Below are 23,749 nucleotides of genomic sequence, written 5' to 3'. Positions count from 1 at the left end.
GGATGAGGGGAAAAAAGATTACAGCAGTTTTATAGAATCCTTGCAAATCTCCCTAATAAGCTGTAATAAATTTTTAATTTTAATTGCTTTTTGCAGTGTCCAGCTGCAGATAAAGCTGTGTCTTAGAAGTGTAGGCAATGTCCACAGCACCCAGGAATTCCAGTCCCAACCTCTTCCCTGTCCACTTTTGGAAGGGATTTCCCATTTTATTGGTGCTGTTCCATGGGAAATAATTATCCAAACACAAACTGTGCTTATGCTTTATTACAAAATAGCCAGTAGTTAAAGGTTCCAGTCAATAAAATACCAAACTTTTAAATTACAATATTAAAGGCTTAATTGTAACAGTCCCCCTGGTATGAAATGGCACCTTGGTTACACTGAGGGAGGGGTGAGCTTACAGGGAGTATTTTCCATGTGAAGCTGGGGTTAACAAAAACCAAAAATAATGGAAATGTTCTGAAGGCAGAGGAGGAAAAGCAGCCTTAGAGAGGGGACAGCACTGTCCCCAAACCAGCAGGGCTGGAGCTGCTCTGCAGGAGAGCCAGGCTGGGCAGCACAATCCCTTTCTGAACCCAGGTGCACAAGGTGGGTGTGCAAATTTCCTTCATGTTTGTGTCTGTGCAGGCAGAAAGCACCGAAAGGAGCAGCATTCCCCACTCACATGCAGGTGAGTGACCCTGGGCTTCCAAACAGCAGGGAAAGGAGTGAAAGGGGCTTGGTCCCAGCTGGGAATTTCCCAAACAGGTTTTGCTTTTTAAGCTCTGTCCCACCTGCACTGCTCCAAGGACCGTGTGACACCTTCCTGCCCTCCATGCTGGGACATCTTAGTGCTCCAAGAACCCTGTGACACCTTCCTGCCCTCCATCCTGGGACACCTTAGTGCTCCAAGAACCGTGTGATGCATTCCTGCCCTCCATCCTGGGACACTTTAGTGCTCCAAGAACCGTGTGATGCATTCCTGCCCTCCATCCTGGGACACTTTAGTGCTCCAAGAACCGTGTGACACCTTCCTGCCCTCTGTGCTGGGACACCTTAGTGCTCCAAGGACCGTGTGACACCTTCCTGCCCTCCATGCTGGGACATTTTAGTGCTCCAAGAACCGTGTGACACCTTCCTGCCCTCCATGCTGGGACACCTTAGTGCTCCAAGGACCGTGTGACACCTTCCTGCCCTCCATCCTGGGACACTTTCTGGCCACCCCCAGTGCAGCTCCTTGGGCAGCAGCTCCTGGGGTGGCTCCGCTCCGTGGGAGCTGCACAGGGAGGCTCAGGAGTCGATCCTTCCATAGGAGGAGAACACTGTGGGAAGAGAGGGAGCTCAGTCAGCAGCACTGCAGGGCTCAGGGGCCTGGGGAAAGGAGCCTTGGGTTGTGTCACATCAGTGTCCCTTCCCTGTGGGTGTGATAGAAATGCTGCAAGTGAACAGATCTGCTCACACTGAGGTGATTCTTTGGACAGCAGCAGGCTTTGCTCAGGCGGGCATCAGCTTTCTCCAGATGTGGAAAAGCCACATCTGTCCCACCCAACCCCTGAGCTCTGGCAGCCTGGCAATTCTGGGGCTGCAGAGCTGCTTGATTTGGGATCTGTTAAGGATTTTCCTGGCTGTTTCCCTGTGAGTGGGGCAGAACAGGCTCCACTTTCCCAGAGCATTTTTGGGTACTTACTTCTCTCCCTCAGCCCCTGCCCGAAGCTGCGGTAGACGTGAAGCAGGGCCCAGAACAGAACAGATTTTATTGTGACAGAAATGCAGGAGCCAGTGATGAAAGCAGCTTCCAGGGTGTAAGAATTGCCCTTGCCCCACTCCCTGATCACCTGCAGGAAAAGGGAGACACCAAAGCATCACCACTGCTGCCACAAAGCCCTGAAGCCACAGCGTGCAGCTGGGATTTCTGACAGGAGTCACCAGGTAGGAATTGTGGGGAGAGGAAAAAGAAAAACCCAACAGTCACTTTGGAAGCATTGGGATTTCTGATTTCATGATGTTCAGACAGTGGGGAGTCCTGCTGTGCCCTGCCAGCTCCAACAGCCTGGGAAGCTGCATTTGATAAATGGATCCCTGGGGCTGTGGTGGGAGGGATGAGCAGCCCTGGCCCCTCTCAGCATTCCAGCCCTGCCCAACATGGACAGCCTGGCTCCCCCTGCCCTCCTCTCACACATCTTGTGGGAGGTGTTCATTGATAAAGGTTTTATCAGGGTTACAGAGCCAAAATCTGCCCCAAACTGGGGTTTGCTGGGCTTGCACTGCCTTGTTTTGGCTACAGCAGGACAAACAGCTGTGGGTGCTGCTAAGAAATCCTTTAAAACACAACAGCTGAGCCCTGGTCGAATGCTCTGGCACCACCTGAGGCTTGTGTGAAGGAGGGGAGGCATTGCTGAGGAGTTTTGTATCTTGAACAAGAATTTGTTTCATTTTCCCCTCATCATTCTTTGCAGGGACTCCCAGAGCCTCTCCCTCCCATCAGTTCAGGAGCAACTTTGACTTCATCCCTGTGCTGAAAGTTGATCCTGGAGAGGCAGGATGGGCTCTGCTCCCTTGAAATCCAGCAGGAGCTGCAGGGAAGGGTAAAGCAACAGCCCTGGGCCCTGAGGAGGATGAGGGTGAGAGCCCCCAGCCTTGCTCCCTTACCGTGTAGAGCAGGTAGATGAGATAAACCACCTCAGGCACATTCTGCACCAGGAAAACCCACACCAGGGGTTTCAGCTCTTTTAAAATCTGCAAAATAAGATGAGATACAGCTTTTTTTAGGAGCTATATATTCTACAAAAGCTACATAGAGTTGATTTTTCATAGCATTCCAAGTGTTGGCCAAGCTGAGTTCTGAATTTTAGCTTTGCTTTGCATTTCCCTTCTCCAGCTGAGATTTTTAGCAGGAAATTCAGGCTGTTTTCCCTGAGCTGGGCCAGGAGTGATGATGGCTTTTCTCTCTGGGCACACTCATTTTCTCTAGCAGCTGAATCTTTTCACAGGTAACAGACTGAAAGCTCCCTGTGGCTTTTCCCCCACTTTTCTTTCTGCTACACAGAAGTGCAGTCACTGAGGAGGGAAATGTGGGAGAAGCAAGAGGACTGAAGTGCCAGGAGAATTTAATTTCACAATTCCCCAGGGGCTTGGGGAAGAAGAAAGGGGCTGCAGCAGCCCTGGGCTGGGAGGGCAGGTCTGAGCAAAGGAAGGAAAAGCAGCTGAGCCTCTGGGGCTGGGAGCAGTGACTGTGCCAGGGTTAGGACTGGATTTGATGCATCTGATCAGCACCAGGTCTCCCCCAAACCCAAAACTGATGTGTTTTAAAAGCACAATTTTAGCAAGAAAGCCATCAAAAGACACAGGGAGCTGTACTTCAGCTGTCAGGAATTGGTGTGAAAGGCTAAAGCAAACACCTCAGGAGCCTAAACCAACATCCACCCCCAAAAACCCCTCAACTGCTTCCTGGTAATAAAACCCTCCCTATCTGATGTACTTTGGCCCTGATTCTGCAATCATTCTTGGAAGAGAGGCTCAGGATTTCAGAGGAGGTTCAGTCTGACATGACAAATGTCATTTCAAGTTCACAAATCCTTAGGTTAACCTGGAAACTGTCCCTGAGCTTGGAAGGAGATGCCCCAACAAAGGACCCCTCATCTTTTTGGTGTCGTTTCCTAAGGATTTAAGGTCTGGAGAATTGCTCCCTGCTTCACCCAGCCTTGGCAGAGAGGCAGAAATACTGAATCCAGTGTGATCCTCCAGATTTCACTGAAGTGATCGAGGGCTGAGACTAAAACCATCCCTCAGAATGACAAGGTGACTTTGTTTCACTGCCTGTGCTCAGCTCAGACAGATTGCAACAAAACCTGGCTTCACTATTGCTGCTGCTCTGCTTCCCTCCGTGCTGGCTCCCTGCTCTGGGCAGAGCCAGGGGCTGGCTGTCCCTGTGTCCCTGCAGCTGCCACTCACTGCGGTGATGCCCACGGTGACCTTGAGGCAGCCCCAGACGATGCCCGTGGCTGAGGTGATGTTGTGCAGCAGGGTGACCTCGTGCAGGCTGAGCAGGAGGATGCACAGGCACAGCTGGGGGAGGCAAACATTGCATGAAATCATTCTTGGGAAAAAAAAAAATACCTGCCACAAATTCCCTGCAACAGCAGCTCGGGTCTAAAAGCTGAATTATTCCTCGAGCAAGGGCAGAAATCATTCCCTGTGTAACAGAGCAGGGAAAGCAAAGATAAGGATGAGGGGTGCTAACAGCAGTTACAGGTCTTGGGCCCACTTCCCCCAGCTGTAATTTCATTTTCTGTCTCACTGCCCTGCTGGGTGGGTTCCCCTCTCCCACTCCAGAATCATTTCCTCAGTGCAGGAGTCTGGAGGCTGGGATGGGCAGGAATGGCCTTGCTTTCTTCAGGGTGTGTTGGAGCTCCTGGATGCAATTGTTTAATGGGTAAACTCCCCCAAAATAAGCTCCTTTTGTGCAGAACAATGATGAAATCTACTTTGATTCATTCTGATGGATTTTAGCTAAGCTATGACAAACACATGGAGCTACAACCATTATTAAGTTAATATAATGTAGCCATTATCAAGTTAATATAATGTAGCCATGATATTTTCTGAAAAATCCTTTCCTTAAAGATTTTTTTCTCCTGAGAAGCTGAAAGGCCTCAATAACAAAATGTAAACAATGGTTATCTGCTGCTGTGGAATGCAACAGGTAAATCTAGTAAATTAGTATTTCTTGATTAGCCCGTGTTGGTTGTTTCTAATTAATGGCCAATCACTGTCAGCTGGCTCAGACTCTCTGTCCCAGCCACAGGCCTTTGGTATCATTCTTTATTATTCTATTCTTAGCCAGCCTTCTGATGAAATCCTTCCTTCTATTCTTTTAGTATAGTTTTTATATAATACATATCATAAAATAATCAATCAAGCCTTCTGAAACATGGAGTCAGATCCTCATCTCTTCCCTCGTCCTCAGCCCCCTGTGAACACTGCACAATATCAGAAAGATAAGAGAGGGGTTGATTTTGGAAAGGAATAATTCAACTCAGCCAGGCCAAGATATCATCAAGAAGAGGGAAAAAAGGGAATGTCTGTACCTGTGCCTGCAGATCAAAAGTGAGCATGGAGAAGCAGAGGTTGAGCATGAAGTACTGGGCCTGGAGGCTCTCCAGGGCTCCCCCCACCCGGAACGCCATCATGGACTGGCTCTGCACGAGGAGCAGGGCACAGAGCACATCGAAGGAGCCCACCAGCAGGATCAGCACAAAACGGGCCTGAGGGGGGAAAAGCAGGGACTGGCACCAGGCTGGCACCTGCAACCCAGCTGGGAACACACAGGAGGAGCAAACCCTTCCCAGAGAGTGGCTCTGAGTTCCCTCCTGGAGCAAACCCCTCACAGAGAGTGGCTCTGAGTTCCCTGCTGGACAAACCCTTCCCAGAGAGTGGCTCTGAGTTCCCTCCTGGACAAACCCCTCACAGAGAGTGGCTCTGAGCTTCCTCCCGGACAAACCCCTCACACAGAGTGGCTCTGAGTTCCCTCCCGGACAAACCCTTCCCAGAGAGTGGCTCTGAGTTCCCTGCTAGAGCAAACCCTTCCCAGAGAGTGGCTCTGAGTTCCCTGCTGGACAAACCCTTCCCAGAGAGTGGCTCTGAGCTTCCTCCTGGACAAACCCTTCCCAGAGAGTGGCTCTGAGTTCCCTGCTGGACAAACCCCTCACACAGAGTGGCTCTGAGTTCCCTGCTGGACAAACCCCTCACAGAGAGTGGCTCTGAGTTCCCTGCTGGACAAACCCCTCACAGAGAGTGGCTCTGAGTTCCCTGCTGGACAAACCCTTCCCAGAGAGCGGCTCTGAGTTCCCTGCTGGACAAACCCTTCCCAGAGAGTGGCTCTGAGTTCCCTTCCCCACTGGGGACAGGGGGTTCTCCATGCTGGACTTGCAGAATTCCAACAAACCCAGGTTTGTGGCTCTTTGTACCCACCCTGCTGGAATTAACACTCAGTTTAGGACTGGATTTGATGCATCTGATCAGCACCAGGCTCCCCCCAAACCCAAAACTGATGTGTTTGAAAAGCACAATTTTAGCAGGGAAATTCCTGCTTTAAGAACAGGCTCAAGTGGCAAAATGTCCTTCAGGGCTACTGTCACATTCATGTTTTCTGGAAAAATCCCTTCAGCCAGGGTTTTTCTCCTGGGAAGCTGAGAAGCCTCAGAGAAAAAGGAAAACAAATCCTTATCTCATTTACTTCTCCTGTTGTGCTCCTTTAGGATGTGTTTGGGGATTGTGTACCCACAGGTGATTCTTTTGTTGGGTTCTGCTGGGAGCTGTTTTCACTCCTTGACTCAATCTGTGCCTGGACTCCAGTCAGGAGTTTTCATTTTTATCTTTTTAGCATTCAGTAAGTATCCTTTCTGTATTCTTTCGTATAGTTTAATATAAAATAACAAATTAGCCTGCTGAGAACATGGAGTCAGATTCATCACTCCTTCCCTGTCTCAAAAATACAACAGGTTACACTGATATGAAAATATTGATAACTAGAAATGATTCTGGCTCAGGAAGCAGAGCTACAGTAATCCAAGTTACAGTTAGTAAAAAAAAAAAACAGTAAAAAACCCCAGTTTTACAGTTAGTAAAAAAAAACAGTAAAAAAAAACCCCTAAAATTCCTTTTCACATCCATAGCAGGCTTTACTTTGAAGTTCTTGTTTAATACTTAAACTGATGGCTTGGCTGTACATCTTAAAAGGAACCTGCATTGCTTTGATGCCTTTTCCTTATTGGCCTGACCAACCCAGCCTGCTGCAGGTAAAGTGTGTTTAACTGCATGATAAAGAAACTGAATGGTAAAGAAAATGAATGGTAAAGAAAATGAATGATAAAGAAAATGAACGATAAAGAAAATGAACTGGCAAAGCTGCTTTGCTCCCTCTCCCTGCCATTTCTGAACAGTAATTTTTGGATGACTTCACAGCTTTTGGAGAAATATGGGATAAAGAGAAAGCGCTTCCTGGAAGCACAGCAAGGGGGAATTTAATGCCAAAGCTTAGTAAGGGTTAGAAAACAATCCTTTAATGAATTTTACTGCTATGAAATGCAAACAAGATAACCTGGGGTGGCATCACTGTCCTTGCAGGTTCCCAGAAATCTCATAAATCCCATTTAAGAGCCCTGGGTAATGCCTAGCCTAGGTTAGATTTGTTTACTTCAGCCAGACATTTCACAGAGGGAGGGAGAGCTGAAGCAGGGCAGGTGAAGTAAAGGACAAACTCTGCAGTAATTTTGTGTAATTCTTTGATATTTCTGTTATTTTTGGGTGCTGCCATAAGGAAACTCAGAGATCAGCTCAGAGAAGATTTGCACTTGTGGCTGTGCGTGTTTTGTTGTGCAGTAGGGATAACTAAGCCTGATTCTCTGTTATCAGTAACAAAAATACATGAATACATAAAAACCACAAAAATACAAAAATAAACACAAAAACCCCACCAAATTTTGTATTTCAAATACAAACATTTAAATGCAAAAACTACAAATAAATACAAATATATAATATATATATTTCTATCTATCAGATCTATCTGTATATTTCTATCTATATATATTTCTATTATATACAATATATATTTCTTATATATGGGATATAGCAATAGATATATATCTGTTATATCTCATATATGAGATATAGTAATAGATATAGATGTAAATAATAATAATATACAATAAATAAACAAAATCCTAGAAATGCAATATATAAATAAAATATAAAATAATATATAATAAAAAAATATATAAAATATCATATATAATATGAATATCTTATTTATCATATCATATATGAATATAATACATAGGTAAATATAATAATCATATGCAAAATAGTATATATAGTATAGATAATAGTATATAGTGTATACAATAAAATAATAATATATAGTAATGTGTATTAATATAGAATAATAATTGATTTTAAAAAATCATAATAGATAATTAAAATAATTGATTTTTAATATAGAATAATTTTTATATATAATATTTGATTTTATATATAAATATATAATAAATGAATAAATCTATCTATCTATATAAAATAAAATATGCTCTGTGTTACCACAGCCATCCTGCCTTCCCAATGCTGCATTTCCAGCCCCAGGCAGTTTGGGAAGGCAGAGCTGAGGAGGAGCAGGCACTGACCAGGAGCTGGTGTTTCTGGCCAGCAGGGAGCAGGGTGAAGTTGATGATGGAGCGCAGCATCAGCAGCAGGATGGAGAGCACGAACACCACGAGCTCCTGGCGGTTCTCCTGCAGGATGCCCCTGCTCACATAGTACACACAGAACACTGGGGAGAGAGGCAACGTCAGTGCCAGCTCAAACAGGGGCAAAACTCCCAATTCTGCACCAGAGTCAAGGCCCAGAGCGGCCCTGAGGCTCCTCGGTCTTGGCTCTTACCAAGGGGCTCCAGTCAGGTCAGTAAAACACTCCCTGCTGTGTTTAGCACACAAGAAACTAAATAATTAGGTATTATTAGTTGCTTATTATTATTATTATTATTATTATTATTATTATTATTATTATTATTATTATTATTATTATTATTATCGTTATCGTTATCGTTATTATTAATCTGAACATCCAGTATCTCTTATATAAGAAATTTCAGTTGCTGCTTGATCACAAGATTGTATTATTATTAGTAGTAGTAGTATTATATTTCATTATTATTCTCTATTATTTTCAATATTATTTTCATTATTCCATTTTCATTATCATTATTTTCATTTTCACTATTATTATTTTCATTATTATTTTCATTATTTTATTTTCACTATTATTATTATTATTATTATTATTATTATTATTATTATTATTATTATTATTATTATCATTATTTTCATTATTTTCGTTTCCATTATAATTTTCATTATTTTCATTCTTATCGTTATTTTCATTACTGTTTCATTATTTTTACTATTTTAATTTTCATTATTATTTTCATTATTTCCTCCACCCAAACTGGGTTTCTTACCAGCTCCAACCAGCTGAATAAAGGAAATGGTGAAATCCTCCTCAGCCTGGCGCACCAGAGTCTCGATGGTCAGCCCTATGACACTCAGCAGGGACAAAATAGTGACACAGAAGTAGATCTTCACAGGGAATGAGAGCTCTGAGCATGGTTTTATCTGTAAAGGGAGAAAATTCTTTACCACATCACACAGAATGAACTCGTTGATATTCCTAAAAATCACAATGAGGCGAGTGGGGTAAATGAGACAGGGCTGGGTTTCCTCTGGGAAGAGAAACTCCACTATTGAACTGAAACTCCCAAACTGCTGAGGAAGGGGGAAGTGTAACTTTATTTCATAATTAATCTCAGCCTAGATTGTCCTGTTTTATACCCAGGACTATCTAGGCTGAGATTAATTATGAAATAAAGTTATACCTACAGCCTGACTTTGTGCCTCACAGGCCGCAGTGTTAGAGCTCACCACATGGACACTGCCCACATACACGCCTGTCAGAAATAACATTTTCCCACACTTTCACTTTTAGAAAAGTGTAAATACAGGGTCAGCGTTCCCAGAAAGGCAAAGTCCTTCTCTTATTTTATTAAAATACTTCAGGTGGAGCAAGATCCTGGCAGAGATTTAACACTGGGTTTGTTCAGCTGGAGAAGACTGAGGGGGACCTGAGGGGCTGCAGGGACAGGGACACACCAGGGAACCCCTGGAGCTGGGCCAGGGGGGCTCAGGATGGATTTTGGGAAAGGTTCATCCCCCAGAGGGTGCTGGGCACTGCCCAGGCTGCCCAGGAATGGGCACAGAGGCTGCCAGAGCTGCAGGAGCTGTCAGGGGTGCCCAGGGTGGGATTTTGGGGTGATCAATGATCCTGAGGGTCCCAGGAGCTCTCAGGGGTGCCCAGGGTGGGATTTTGGGGTGATCAATGATCCTGAGGGTCCCTTCCAGCTCAGGACACTCCACGGTGCTGTCAGCAGAGCTGTGCCAAGCCTCGGCGAGCCGACCTCCCTGCTCCGCCTAACTTAGCAAGCGGATTTAAGCCATGTTTTTCCACACCCCCCCCGGGGCAGAGAAGCGCGGAGGACAGCGGCAAGCCGCCCGCAGCAGCGGCGATGTACTCACGGGGCCGCAGGGCGTGGGGATGAGCTGCCGGTGCCGCGGGGTGAGGTTGGGCAGGCTCGGCCCCGCCGCAGTCGCGGCGCCGCTGTGGGAGAGAGAGCGGGGCCGTCAGGGGCCGTACCACCCCCACCGCGGGGGAGAACCGCCCGCGACCCCCCATCCCCAACACGGGCGCCTCCGGGGGAGCGCGGGGAGGCGCCCCCGCGCCGCGCGTGGTGCGGCCCGGCCCGCCCGTACCTGCCGTCCATGGCGGCGGCCGCGGGCCCTACATGGCTGCAGAGGGGTCCCGGCTGCGCTTCCGGGGCCGGCCCGCTCCGCGTCACTTCCCCGGCACGGGCGGGAAGCGCTGCCGGGCTCCTCCCGGGCGGCGGGGCCGCCGCGCTCCCGCCCCTCTGCCCCGGGGGTCCCGTCGGCGCTGGGCAGCCCGCCCGGCTCGATGGAGGGGCGGCCCGCGGCGAGGCGCTCTGCGCGGCTCTGCGCGCCCCGTAACCCCCGCGGCTCGGCTCGGTTTCCTCGTGCTTTGGGTAAAATGGCCTCCCCGCCGCCGCGGGGACAAAGGGGCGAGCCCGGGGCCCGGCGGTGCGCGCCCGGACCCGGCTCTGCAGCGCGGGGCTCCGGGCACGGCAGGGGATGAGCGGCCGGAGCCCGGTGCTGCTGGAGCCCGGTGTTACCCAGCCCGGTGTTACCCAGCCCGGTGTTACCCAGCCCGGTGCTGTCGGAGCCCGGTGTTACCGGAGCCCGGTGTTACCGGAGCCGTGGGAGCGCCGGGGCTGCGGCAGCAGCGAGCGCCGAGCGCAGGTGGCGGCCGGGATGCGCTGAGGGGGTGGAGGGAGGGATGCAGGGATGGGAGCGGCGGACGAGCCGCAGAGGAGGATCCGATCCGGGCCCGGGCAGGGCGATCGCCGTGCTGGGAGCCCCTGGGCCCGAAGGATGGGCCGGAACGGTCTCGGTGCTCCCGGGAGGGCTCCGAAGCCGCTGCGGTGCGGGGGATGCTGCGGGAGCTGCGGGCACCGAGGATGGAGATGGGGATGGAGCGCGGTTGGGAATGCTCGGGCAGTGGGTGAGCAGAAACACCGCTGGAGTGGCACAAAGGGCTGAGCTGTTCCAGTCTTTCAGCCTCTTCTGCTGTATTTGCGGTGTTTGTAACACCTTGGATGCTCTCGTTGCCATTAGCGAAGCGGTGTTAATGAGCGAGGCTTGCTCAGGGTGCTGGATTTTGTGCTTTTGCTGCAATGGGAGCAATGTTTGAGTGACCTTTAGCATAACAGATGAAGGGTCATGGACACAAACCTTTGGTTTTTCCCTATCACAGCAACCTCAGCTTCTCCAGCCCTTGCAACATATTTCAGCTTTAGCTTCTATTTGTGGAAAGCCGACTTTCTAAAGTTCTCCGTGGATATTTTTTCCACCGTAATTTTTACTAGGAGCGGAGTTAAGAGTGGGAGAAGGTACAAGGAGAGTGAGAGGCACTCGCACTGCTGGTTCTTTGTGAGTAATCCAAGAGAAACAACTGCCAACCATTGCCACGTTTTCATCTGTTGGTAAACATCAGCTGCTGGTTGGCCTTGAGGGAGGAAGACTGAATTAGTTCCAGATGGAGAACTCTTTCAGCCCATTTAGACTTTCCAGTTGATTAAAGCCAGCAGGTCAGTAATTTAGGGGAGTAATTTTGTTGTTGTTTGCTGTTCTGCTCTGTGCCGTGTGTGGAATCAGTGATATCAAAGCTGATATCAAAGCTGATATCACAGCTCTGCTGAGGGTGGGGCTTTGGTTGTGCTTAATTAACTTGTATAAACAGAAAAAAAACCTCTGATAATTAACTGTTTGGAATGTAGAGGGGTATTTTTTAATGACCTGGAAAAGGAGGAGGAGGAGTTAAGAATCCATTTTTTTCTGAGCAAATTCTCTTGGAGAACGTGTCTCTTTTCAGAGTTTTGTGCTAAACTGGGTTAGCGCAACTTTGTGGTTTAATGTGATCATTTAATGCGATCACTGACCATTCCTCAGTGTGCTGCTGGCATGAATTCCTGGAAAAACGGGAAGAGATAAGGGCAGGGGGATGGAAATTTTCAGTGCATGGCTGTAGTAACCAGAGAATGTGAGGAATGGAAAATTTCACATTTCAGGCAGCTGCTGTGTAGGATACTGAGACTGACACCAGATATTGAACTCCTCGGTACCTCTTTGTGATTTATTTGAGGTGCCACATTGGGCATTTAAAAAGCATTAAAAATAAAAACCTTAAATAGAATGAACTGGTCACAAAATCAGGGCAGGTGCAGTAGCTCTTGTTGGTATTTCTCTTTCTTTCACAGGGTGGTTTTCTTGTTCCCTCTGCTCTGCTACTGTAACTTGCCACATTTTGTGTAATTTGTAAAAGGAAAAATGCTCTGCTTGCAAATCATTTAATGCTTTTGCTGCCAAATCTGTTAAAAAGGCTTTAAGAATTTAGTTGCAAGTGCTAATGTTGGACTGGAAGGTGTAGCAAAATGAGGAATGTTGCATTATTCCCATGTAATTAAATAGATAACCACTCTGGAAAGCTCTTGGACATATTTCCCTGCTTTTTTCACCTGGATACATTTACCAGGGTAGCTCTGGGATTACTGGGAGTTACAGCCCTTGATTATTGTTCTTTGGCTCAGGCTGATTACAGGTTAATTAGTCTGAAGGGCAGAGGCTCCTGCCTGGATTTGCTAGGTTGGGAAGATTTTTCTGGGGAGTGTTTCAAGCCAGACTGAGATCAAAGGCACTGTGGAATCTGGAAGAGGAGTTAGTTATAATTGGAAAGGCTGTGTTGAGGTGCTCCAGAGGGAAAAGGACATAAAACCACAAAGTCTGGTGGGTGGGTGGGTGCTATTTTAGAATAAAAAACCTCCCTAAGATTAGTTCTTTTTGCTTAATCTTGGCATGAAGGCATCAGGAGTTCAAAATCCAGCCAGAGGGATTACAGAAGTCTCTTTATCTTTCATGAAGTGCAGGTGAAATGTGCTGTCTTTGCTGCATTAGGGATATAAAATGTCACACATCTTTTTTTTTTTCCTTTTTTTTTCCCCCCTCAGGCAGAAAACATGGAGCAGCCCACATGAAGGATCCTGTGGAGTTCCTATTCCTACAAGATGTTCTCTGAAGGACCAAACCCAGTTTTCCAGGCCCTTGGGAGATGAAGCATTGACCACATGACGTTTTTATTTCAACAAGTGCTTTCTCAGCCTTGCTCTGCGTGAAGGACCAGGAATATTTGGAAATATTGATTTCTTCACCTCACCATGAGCAGCGCCCTGACCCCAGAGGCCCCGAGCCCTCCCCAGCTGGAGGAGAAGCCAAAAGGGAAATCCCTGTTCCAGCTGGGCTCCCTCTTTGCTAACAGGAGTGAGAAATTTGTGATTGCTCGCAGTGACAGCTTGCCAGAGGAGAATGTCCTGAAAATCACAATCACAGAGACCACGGTCATCGAGTCTGACCTGGGCATCTGGAACTCCCACGCCCTCATCTACCTCACTCTGTGGTTCTTCTTCAGCTTTTGCACTCTGTTCCTCAACAAATACATCCTGTCCTTGCTGGAGGGAGAGCCCAGCATGCTTGGTACCCTGCTTTTCCTGAATTCCAGGGGAAAATTGGTTTATTTAATGGAATGGGAGCCCCAAAAAACTCCCAGAGCATTTGGGTAATGCTGGCGCAAACAGGGTGGGGTTTTTGGGGTGTCAGTGCAGGGAGGAATTGGGCTGGGTGATCCCTTCCAGCTCAGGATGTTCCATCATCCTCTGATTGATAATTCCAGATTGTCCCATATAAAACTGAGGGAGAGAGTGGTTCAGTTGAAGTGAAAAATGTTTGGTTTGGAAGGTGCAGGGAGGGATCTTGGGGCTGGGAACTTGGGATTTTGGCCTTTAAAGTTCCATCATCCTGTGATTCACAATTCCAGATCATCCCATCTAAAGCTGAGGGAGAGAATGGATCAATTGAAGTGAAAAATGTTTGGTGTGGGAGGGATCTTGGGATTTTGGCCTTTAAAGTGGTTTCTGACACTGTCCTTTCCTCCACTTGCTGAAAGATGAAATTTTCCTTGTAGAGGAGCTTTAAGAGGAAAAAAAAAAGTAATTTTTTAGTTTTTCTCTGCTGGAGGGTTTAACAAAAAGTCAAATTCTGAGTAAATTGTTGATGGTCCCCAGAGCTGTGCAGTGCAAGAATTGCCTTTGATGATCTCTGTTATCAATGGCCTAAAATATCAACTAAAATATCAATATTTTAGTTCTTTTTTTTTTTTTCTTCTTAAGAGGCAAACAAAGAACACTTTATCTGTGAACCAGGTTTATAAACGTTGGGTTTATAGAAGTAAAGGGCTTTTGTGAGATTATATAAAACATACACTGCCAAAACCACCACAGAGATGTTTGTGTAAGAGATTTCCTCATTTGTTGTGTTCCAGCTTGGGATCTGACTTGATTTCCCCTCTCTGATCCTTTTCCAGGTGCTGTTCAGATGCTTTCCACCACCTTCATTGGCTGCATCAAGATGTTTGTCCCTTGCTGTCTGTACCAGCACAAGACCAGGATCTCCTACCCCCCAAATTTCATCATGATCATGCTCTTTGTTGGATTAATGAGGCAAATAAAAAACATTCCCTGCTCTATCTTTGCTAATATTTCTGCTTTTTCAAGCCAAAGTTCTGTTCTTGTGTCCTCCCCTCCCAAGAAATATCCCAGAATAATCTTATTTTCATTTGCTGTTCCTTTACCTAGATGTCAATTTTTTGGCCCATTTTTTCAGGCCTCACTTCTATTTCCATTTATTTTCTTCTTGCTCTCTTTTGAGGCTGATGTTTGTTGAGTGCATTCATATTTATCAGCCTTTTGCCTCAAAAGTCATCCAGGCTATTCAAATTTATCTTTTGAAAAGTAAATATTTGCTGGGTGCTGGGGTTGTGTTAGTTTGTGGTGGAGGAGGGAATAAAAATGCCTGGTTTTGTTTCCTCTGCCCTGCAAAACTGATAAAGAAAATCAAATAAGTGATAAATTCAATTAATTTCAGAGTTTAAACTGTGGTAATTATGTAGCATATCTAATTTACACTAAAGATGGATAACTGCAGATAAGGTTTCCTTGGTGAATTTCTGCTTCTCAGATTTTCACTCTTTTAACTGAGCCTGTTGAAAACTTGGACTTAAAAAATGGTCACTTGAACCTTGGAGGGTGTTAAAAAGTAAATTTGTTTTCTGGAAATCCACTCTGCAGCCAAAGACATTCCACATTGCCCAAGGGTGCCTTTATTTGCTTTAAATAAATAAAGTTTAAGCCACAGTTGAAAGATCTGACCTTGCAGGGGCAGGAGAAACCCCAGAGCAATTCTTGCTATGCCGGGTGTCCAAGAGTAGCTCCTGGAGCATCATTTTAATTTCTTCTGGTGCACTCATGAATTCATTCATTTTTCAAATGAATTTCTTGTGGTTTTTCTCCTGCTGCAGATTTGCAACAGTGGTCCTGGGGCTGGTGAGCCTGAAGAACGTGGCAGTTTCATTTGCAGAGACTGTGAAGAGCTCAGCTCCCATTTTCACTGTCATCATGTCCCGGATGATTCTGGGGGAATACACTGGTGAGGCCTGCAATGAGATTGCAATAATCTCTTTTTTATGGGCTGTGGTGAAAGTCTGGCCACTAAAATTAATAAAATATAATAAATAGAACGTAATAATATCATATATGATGTAGATATTCATTTTTCAATATTCATTTTTCAATATTCATTTTCAATATTCATTTTTCAACAGTCATCATATAATATATAATATATAATATATAATATATAATATATAATATATAATATATAATGTATTATATATTATATATTATATATTACCACATAAGACATATTATATATATTATATATTACCACATAATACACATTATATATATTGCACATTATATATTATATATTATATATATTACATATATTTGACCTATTATATATTACATTTTACATATTATATATTCCATTTTATATGTTATATATATTATATATTGCATTTTATATGTTATATATTATATAATATCATGTTATATCATATTATATCATGATGGTACATCATTATATTGTATAATATCAAATTCTATCATATTTTATTATATTTATAAGATATAATATATATTATATATACCATATGCTATATATAATATACATAATATGTAATACATTATATAGATAATATATAATATACATAATATGTAATACATTATATAGATAATATATAATATACATAATATGTAATACATAATATGTAATACATTATATAGATAATATATAATATATGTATTATAAAATATATAATATATAATATAATAAATGCCTCTGGAAGAATCTCCAACAAGTAGAATTAAAAGGATTTGGTGGAAGGGGATTGTTGTTATTTTTTCTGTCAAGAAACGATTGCGGCTTGAATAAACTGGAATTCATCGTGGCCCTTTTTCCTTGCTGTTGAGAATTTCAAATTCTCCCAAACGCAGAAAGCAGCAGTGATTTTGTCCCTTGTCCCTGCAGGGCTGCTGGTGAATCTCTCCCTGATCCCCGTGATGGGGGGCCTGGCTCTGTGCACGGCCACCGAAATCAGCTTCAACATCCTGGGCTTCTCTGCAGCCCTGTCCACCAACATCATGGACTGGTGAGCAGCAGGCAGCGCTGGGGCGGCGGGCAAGAGCAATCAGTGTAATTAGGAGAGGAAAGCAAATTGTTCAGCACCGGTCATTGCGGACAGTGCATTGAATGTTGGGATTGAAAATGGGGTTTTAATGAATTGTTATGAAAAATTATTCTTAGTTATTCTCTTGTGTCTAACAGCATTATTGAGATTAAATAATAAAGCTTAATTAGACTTAATTAAATAAAAACTCCTTTCTGTGCTTGTAGAAACTGTAGAAACATTTATCCACCTAAGAAACATTATTTGTAGAAACATGAATCCACCTAAGAAACATTATTTGTAGAAACATTTATCCACCTAAGAAACATTATTTGTAGAAACATTTATCCACCTGAGGATTGATGAATTGATTGATTTGTCCTAATTAAAACACAGCTAAATGGTGGATTTTATTTTTTTTAATATTTCTAAATTTTTCATTTTAAAAAATTGCTTTTTTTTTAACATTTAAAAAATTAAATTTTTTTTGTTACTATTTAATTTTTTTTTCTTTATCTTCTCTAGTTTGCAAAACGTCTTTTCCAAAAAACTACTCAGTGGAGATAAATACAGATTTTCGTAAGTATTCAAATATTTCAGGTTTGGTTCTATTAGGGATGCATAAATAAATAAAATATTTATCATTGTATTGCACCAAGGTGTAAATCTCATCACTTCTGATGATTTTATCAGGGTAAGAAAACTCCCCTGAGCTCCCACTGCAAGTTTTATAATCAGCTACAACTCCCAGAAATAAATATTTAAAAATAGCAACATAAAAAATTTTAATATTTATATAAATATCTATATATTTATATAACTATGTATGGTTATATATAATTATAGGTATTTATTATATATATAGATAGATAGATAAAATTAATATTATTAATATATAATGCAAATATTTTTAAATTATTGTATATTAAATTTTTAAAGATGTTATAAATATTTAAAAATATAAATTCAAGCCCCCAAAATAATATTTTCACAGCAGTCAGTCTTTACTCTGCAATCAGAAACCATCCTTAACATTGCTGGCTGTGCAGAAAACAATTTTTTAACTCTGAAACTTAAACCAAGAGTAAATTCTTGTGCTAAAAACCACCTTTAATAACATATTTGTATTTTACCATGAAATAAAAAGCTGCTTTTGGTTTTTTGTGCCTTTCAGCTTCAGTCCCTGAGAGCAACCCTCTGTCTTTGCTTTGGAAAATGGAGTTTTAATTTAATATTTTATTTTTTTTTTAAGTTTTAATATTATTTTTCTCCTTTGTAGAGCCCCAGAGCTTCAGTTCTACACAAGTGCTGCTGCTGTGGTTATGCTCATTCCAGCTTGGATATTTTTCATGGTAATTTAAATTCATTATTTAATGAATTTAGGGATTTTTTTTTAATTAATTTAGGGTTTGGGTATTTTTAATCATGAACAGAATGTGCAACAAACTTTAATCTTAATTTTTACCTTTTATCCTTCCCATTAAAAAAAAAATATTTGGAAAATTAAATTTTGATTTTTAAAAAAATCAGCCTGAAATATAATTCATCCAATATCTGCAAGAGATTGCAAAAAAGAGAAATTTATAAAAGAAATAATTTAATATAGACATGAGTTCATCCAAAACCTGAATTTATATCAGCATTTTTGGGTTCAAATCATGATTTTTGTCTCAGTGCATTTGAGCTTTGAGATAAAGACTTGCAAAGAAAATCTGGAATATTTGTTGGGGTTTTTTTTGAGATTCATGTTGAGCACAGGAATATCAACTCTGAAAGCAAAATTTTTTTGGAGAAAAATTACAGGATCTGAATGTCCTGTATGTTTTAGGTTTTATTGGGCTAAAATTTAAATGTAAAACTCTCTCTGCTTCTAACAGTTGGATGGAAAATCACTTTTAGATTTTTCTTATGAACTAAACACTTAAATTCCATTTTTTTAATTTTATAAAATTCCATTTTTTTTAATTTTAGGATGTGTAAATTTTTTTTTGAGAAAAATTGCAGGATCTGAATGTCTTGTATGTTTTTGGGCTAAAATTTAAATATGAAACTGTGCTTCTAACAGTTGGGTGGAAAATCACTTCTAGATTTTTCTCATGAACTAAACAATTAAATTCCTTTTTTTTTTTTTTAATTTTAAGATCTGCAATTTTTTTATTTTTTTGTAGAAAACATTACAGGGTCTGAATGTCTTTTTGAGACTTAAATTTCCTCTATGCTTTAGGTTTTATTGGGCTAAAATTTAAATGTAAAACTTTCCTTCCAACAGTTGGGTGGAAAATCACTTCTAGATTTTTTTTTTTATGAACTAAACCCTTAAATTCTTTTTTTGTTTTTGTATTTTTTGGTAATTTAGGACGTGCCTGTGATTGGGAAAAGTGGGAGAAGCTTCAGCTACAACCAGGACATTGTCATTCTGCTGCTGATTGATGGGGTCCTGTTCCACCTGCAGAGTGTCACAGCCTATGCCCTGATGGGCAAAATCTCCCCTGTCACTTTCAGGTAAAATTGAGTTTTATTTCCTATTTTTTCATCAGGAACATTATTTAATTTTCTTTGATCAAAACCACTGGTTTGTATTTTTTGATCAGGTAACATTATTTTCTATATTTTTTTAAAATCAGAAACATTATTTTCTATTTTTTGGTCAGGAACACAATTTTATATTCCTTTTCAGGAACGTTATTTTATATTTTTTTTTTTTGGCCAGAAACACCATTTTTATAATTTTTTGGTCAGGAACATTGTTTTCTATTTTTTTGTCGGGAACATTATTTTATATTCCTTTTCAGGAAGTTGAATTTCAGGTGGTGTTTAAAAAAAAAGGAAAACTAAAGATATTTTGCAAAGAAATTAATGAGGTAAATCACAGGATTTACCTGGGGGCTGGGGCTGGAAGTGGAATTTCAGGTGGTGCTAAAAAAAAAGGAAAATTAAGGTTTTTGCAAAGAAATCAATGGGGGGAATCACAGAATGGTTGGGGTTGGAAATGGAGTCTGAGGTGATGTTTAAAAAAATCCGGTAAAACTTAAGGTGTTTAGTGAAGAGATGAATGAGGGGAATTGCAGGATGGATGGGGATGGAAGTGGAATTTCAGGTGGTGCTAAAAAAGATGGAAAATTAATTTTTTTGCAAAGAAATCAATGAGGGGAATCATGGCATGGTGGGAGTTGGACATGGAATTTCAGGTGGTGTTTGGGGGCAAGGCTGACATTAAAGCCTGGCTGTGGGATGTGGCAGAGCTGCTGTCCCTTCACGTCCCCAATGTCCCCTCACGTCCCCAATGTCCCCTCACGTCCCCTCATGTCCCCAATGTCCCTTCACGTCCCCAATGTCCCTTCACGTCCTGAATGTCCCCTCACATCCCCTCATATCCCCAGTGTCCCCTCACATCCCCTCACGTCCCCAATGTCCCTTCACGTCCCCAATGTCCCCTCACATCCCCTCACGTCCCCTCACATTCCCAGTGTCCCCAATGTCCCCTCATGTCCCCAATGTCCCTTCATGTCCCCTCACATCCCCAATGTCCCTTCACGTCCCCAATGTCCCCTCACATCCCTTCACGTCCCCTCACATTCCCAGTGTCCCCAATGTCCCCTCACGTCCCCAATGTCCCTTCATGTCCCTTCACATCCCCAATGTCCCCTGCTGTCCCCTCACATCCCCAGTGAACCCTCACATCCCCTCACATCCCTTCACGTCCCCAATGTCCCTTCACGTCCCCTCATGTCCCCAATGTCCCCTCACGTCCCCAATGTCCCTTCACATCCCCTCACGTTCCCAATGTCCCCTCATGTCCCTTCACATCCCCCATGTCCCTTCATGTCCCCTCACATTCCCCATGTCCCCTCACAACCCCAGTGTCCCCTGCTGTCCCCTCACATCCCCTGCTGTCCCCTGATGTCCCCGCTGTCCCCGCAGCGTTGCCAGCACTGTCAAACACGCCCTGTCCATCTGGCTCAGCATCATTGTCTTTGGGAACAAGATCACCAGCCTGTCGGCCGTGGGCACCGTCCTGGTCACCGTGGGCGTCCTGCTCTACAACAAGGCCAAGCAGCACCAGCAGGACACCCTGCAGAGCCTGGCCATGGCCCCACAGCCCCCAGGGCCCACCGAGGACACCGAGCCCCTCGTCCCCAAGGAGCTGGAGCCCTATGACTAATGGGTTAATTATAAACAGCCAAGCGTGGCTCCATGGAGATCCTCCTGGATGGGGTTGTTCCTCTGAGTTCCTCAAATCCTCCCCTATGAGTTCCTCAAATCCTCCTGGATGTGGCTGTTCTCTGGTTCCTTGAGTTCCTCAAATCCTCCTGGATGGGCTTGTTCCTCTGAGTTCCTAAAATCCTCCTAGATGTGGCTGTTCCTCAAATCCTCCTGAATGTGGATGGATGTGGTTGTTCCTCTGGTTCCTTGAGTTCCTGAAATCCTCCTGGATGTGGCTGTTCCTCAAATCCTCCTGGATGGGGTTGTTCCTTAGGTTCCTCTGAGTTCCTCAAATCCTCTTCTCTGAGTTCCTCAAATCCTCCTGGATGTGGTTGTTCCTCTGGTTCTTTGAGTTCCTGAAATCTCCTGGACGTGGCTGTTCTTCAAATCCTCCTGGATGTGGTTGTTCCTCTGAGTTCCTGAAATCCTCCTGGATGTGGTTGTTCCTTTGAGTTCCTGAAATCCTCCTGGATGTGGTTCTTCCTCTGAGATCCTGAATTCCTCCTGGATGTGGTTCTTCCTCTGAGATCCTGAATTCCTCCTGGACGTGGTTCTTCCTCTGAGATCCTGAATTCCTCCTAGTTGTGGTTGTTCCTCTGGTTCCTTTGAGTTCCTGGCAGGTCTCACCCAGGATTTGAAGCAGAAAGGAGCTGGGAAGGATTCAGGAAAACCTTGGGAACCTGATAGCCCAAAGAGAGGACCTGGAACGTGGCAAACTTGGGCTTTGTTGTCTTTCCTTAACTCCAAATTGTCGTGTCTTACACCAAATCACACCCAAGCCTGTGCTGCTTGGTGTCCTGTGGGAAAACAATTAAAACAATTCCTGTTTCCTCCCCATCCAAACAATGTGAAAATGGGGCCCCACCACTGAATTCTGCTGGCAGAGGGATGCAGTTGGTGCCTCGTGGAAGTTTCTGGGTGTTCTCCCTCATTCCTGAGCTGTGGTGCAGAGATGGAAGAGTCCAAGGAGGGAATTTGTCCCACTCGGGCCTCACCTCAAGCCCTGAGGGCCCCCAAACCCTGCCAGAGCTCCAGGAACATTGTGACAGCACAAGAAGGGATTTTGGGATGGATTTTGATTTCTGTGCAGGGCAGGAGTTGGACTGGATGGTCCTTGTGGGTCCCCTCCCACTCAGGAGATTCCAGAATTCCAAGAGGGATTGGAATTCCCACCCTTCTCTCCCAAAAAAAACCCCAACTTTATTGAAGCAAACTGTGGGAAATGAGCTGTGGTGAGCTCCTGCTGCTGGCTACAAATCCAGGATTTGTAGTGGTTTAAAGTGTAAAAATTTAATGTGGAAATATTGCATTCTGATCATTTATTAACAAAACTGAAATGCAAATATTCACACACATACCCTGTGTAAATGGAGTGTTGAATTCAGTATTTGTAGTTGCTTAGAGGTAAAAAAAAGCCACTGAAAATTGTGGTGGCAAAGGAAGCAGGATCTCTGTATTTCTGTAAAAAAATATTTTGTTGTTTTAATTTCATTTTTTTATGCATGAGGCAAGAAATTGATGGGTTTTTTTATATTATTTCTAAGAGTGCAACAAAAGGCTGCCTTTTAGAAACTCAGGGTTATGAGTCTGACCTGTGTGTAAAATATCTAATTTCTGGTTAATAAAGAAATCTCAGATGCATCTGTGACAGATGGGAGGAATATTAACCATAAACTGAGGCAAATCTTTATTTCTGCTGCTTTTAAGTTTCCTTTTTTTTTAAAGGAAATTTGTTTTTTGTGGTAGATCAAAGATTAAAAGTTCATTTTCCTTTTGAACAGTCTGTTTTGACCAAAAAAAAAAGCACACATGTAGCTACAAAAACATTCACATGGAATTTTTGGGAACAAAATTTAAATTAAAATGAGTGCATTTTAATAATTGATGGTTGGAGCATGGATGTATAATGGTAAAAATAATGGTTACCAGGAAATTATAATTGGAATTCCTGTAAAATCACATTTCCACACCTCAGTGGCTGCCTGGGGCAGATTCCCCAAAGATCTGAGGGAGAAAAATGCCAATTTTTTCATCCTTGTGTATGTGATATGTCTGTGGTATTTTGTTTTCTTTTGTACTCCTGTCACTTTTATAAAAGCTGTGGACTGTGGAGCTCTGTGGTTTTTTTTAATTTCTTTTCTGCCAAATACACTGAGATTTTTGAAAGTGTAACTAAAAAAAGGAAACCGAAAAAAAGTGTGGTTTGTGTCCTATTTCTGCTTTAGGTGGCTCTGCTCTCACATAAATCCCATCATTTAAAATTATTTTTAAAAATTCCCAGCAGGTTTTTGTTTTTCTGTGATCCTGGGACGATTTGGGATTGGGATTTTAACCCCTCCTGCTCTACTGGGCTTTGTTCCTTTGTGGATTTTTCTTTGCCATCTTTTCAGCCTTTGCTTTCCTTCAATTAAACAAACCAAAAGCCTTTTTATTCTCCAGTCAGACCAGTAAATCTTCTTTTCTCTTGTATAAACAAGGAACTTTTTGCTCTTTGTTAAGAATTTTCCACCCCAGCTCTTCCTGTGACAAAAAATCGAATTTTTGGGAACATTTTAGAGTTTCCCTGCATTTCTCATGGCTACACCCAGGTACCTGTGATGAAGATGAGCTCTGAAGCTGTGCATTTTATTTATTTTACATTTTTAATTCACTCAGAGGGTGTTTGTTTTCCTCAAATATGGATTCCTGATACACTGAGGTGCAGGTGGAAGGTGTCACAGCACTCCCTGTGCTTCTAAATTCTCATTATTCCAATTATTTCCTATTTTATACC

The 23,749-nt window shown here is 43.2% G+C and overlaps 2 protein-coding genes across 4 annotated transcripts; one reads left to right on the top strand and one right to left on the bottom strand.

The window, feature by feature from the left end:
* Positions 1-246: 246 nt before the first annotated feature.
* LOC118695084 (uncharacterized) lies at positions 247-11,270 on the bottom strand. Its single transcript, XM_054517175.1, has 11 exons — positions 11,250-11,270; positions 10,833-11,101; positions 10,338-10,751; positions 10,104-10,185; positions 8,993-9,146; positions 8,160-8,305; positions 5,067-5,243; positions 3,931-4,044; positions 2,629-2,715; positions 1,667-1,814; positions 247-1,301 (listed from the first exon to the last, which is right to left on the bottom strand). Exons 1-11 carry the CDS (start codon positions 11,268-11,270, stop codon positions 1,270-1,272), a joined length of 1,644 nt encoding a protein of 547 aa, XP_054373150.1. The 3' UTR covers positions 247-1,269.
* SLC35E2B (solute carrier family 35 member E2B) lies at positions 10,471-23,088 on the top strand. 3 transcript variants are annotated; one of them, XM_036396131.2, is made up of 10 exons: positions 10,471-10,624; positions 11,525-11,746; positions 13,163-13,685; positions 14,572-14,707; positions 15,565-15,692; positions 16,635-16,755; positions 17,299-17,352; positions 18,053-18,125; positions 19,130-19,275; positions 20,695-23,088. In XM_036396131.2, exons 3-10 carry the CDS (start codon positions 13,370-13,372, stop codon positions 20,933-20,935), a joined length of 1,215 nt encoding a protein of 404 aa, XP_036252024.1. In that variant the 5' UTR covers positions 10,471-10,624; positions 11,525-11,746; positions 13,163-13,369; the 3' UTR covers positions 20,936-23,088. The 3 variants fall into 3 exon arrangements, with proteins under 3 accessions (XP_036252024.1, XP_036252025.1, XP_036252026.1); XM_036396132.2 differs by having other exon boundaries at positions 11,413-11,746; XM_036396133.2 differs by lacking the exon at positions 11,525-11,746.
* The last annotated feature ends 661 nt before the right edge of the window (positions 23,089-23,749 follow it).

Source organism: Molothrus ater, chromosome 23 (assembly GCF_012460135.2).
Source record: "Molothrus ater isolate BHLD 08-10-18 breed brown headed cowbird chromosome 23, BPBGC_Mater_1.1, whole genome shotgun sequence".
Classification (NCBI taxonomy): Eukaryota; Metazoa; Chordata; class Aves; order Passeriformes; family Icteridae; genus Molothrus; species Molothrus ater.
Note: the sequence above shows the minus strand (reverse complement) of the source record. Positions and strands in the feature narration are given on the sequence as shown.

What these genes read in the sequence shown, in the direction of transcription:
- SLC35E2B (XM_036396133.2), top strand. Translation starts at nt 13,370, where the DNA reads ATGAGCAGCGCCCTGACCCCAGAGGCCCCGAGCCCTCCCCAGCTGGAG. An exon ending in GGGAGAGCCCAGCATGCTTG is followed by an intron (nt 13,686 to 14,571) that starts GTACCCTGCTTT and finishes ATCCTTTTCCAG; the next exon opens with GTGCTGTTCAGATGCTTTCC. An exon ending in ATCTCCCCTGTCACTTTCAG is followed by an intron (nt 19,276 to 20,694) that starts GTAAAATTGAGT and finishes CTGTCCCCGCAG; the next exon opens with CGTTGCCAGCACTGTCAAAC.
- LOC118695084 (XM_054517175.1), bottom strand. Translation starts at nt 11,270, where the DNA reads ATGGCAACGAGAGCATCCAAG. An exon ending in TCCCCACGCCCTGCGGCCCC is followed by an intron (nt 9,147 to 10,103) that starts GTGAGTACATCG and finishes CTCCCTTTACAG; the next exon opens with ATAAAACCATGCTCAGAGCT. An exon ending in CTTTTGATCTGCAGGCACAG is followed by an intron (nt 4,045 to 5,066) that starts GTACAGACATTC and finishes TGCCTCCCCCAG; the next exon opens with CTGTGCCTGTGCATCCTCCT.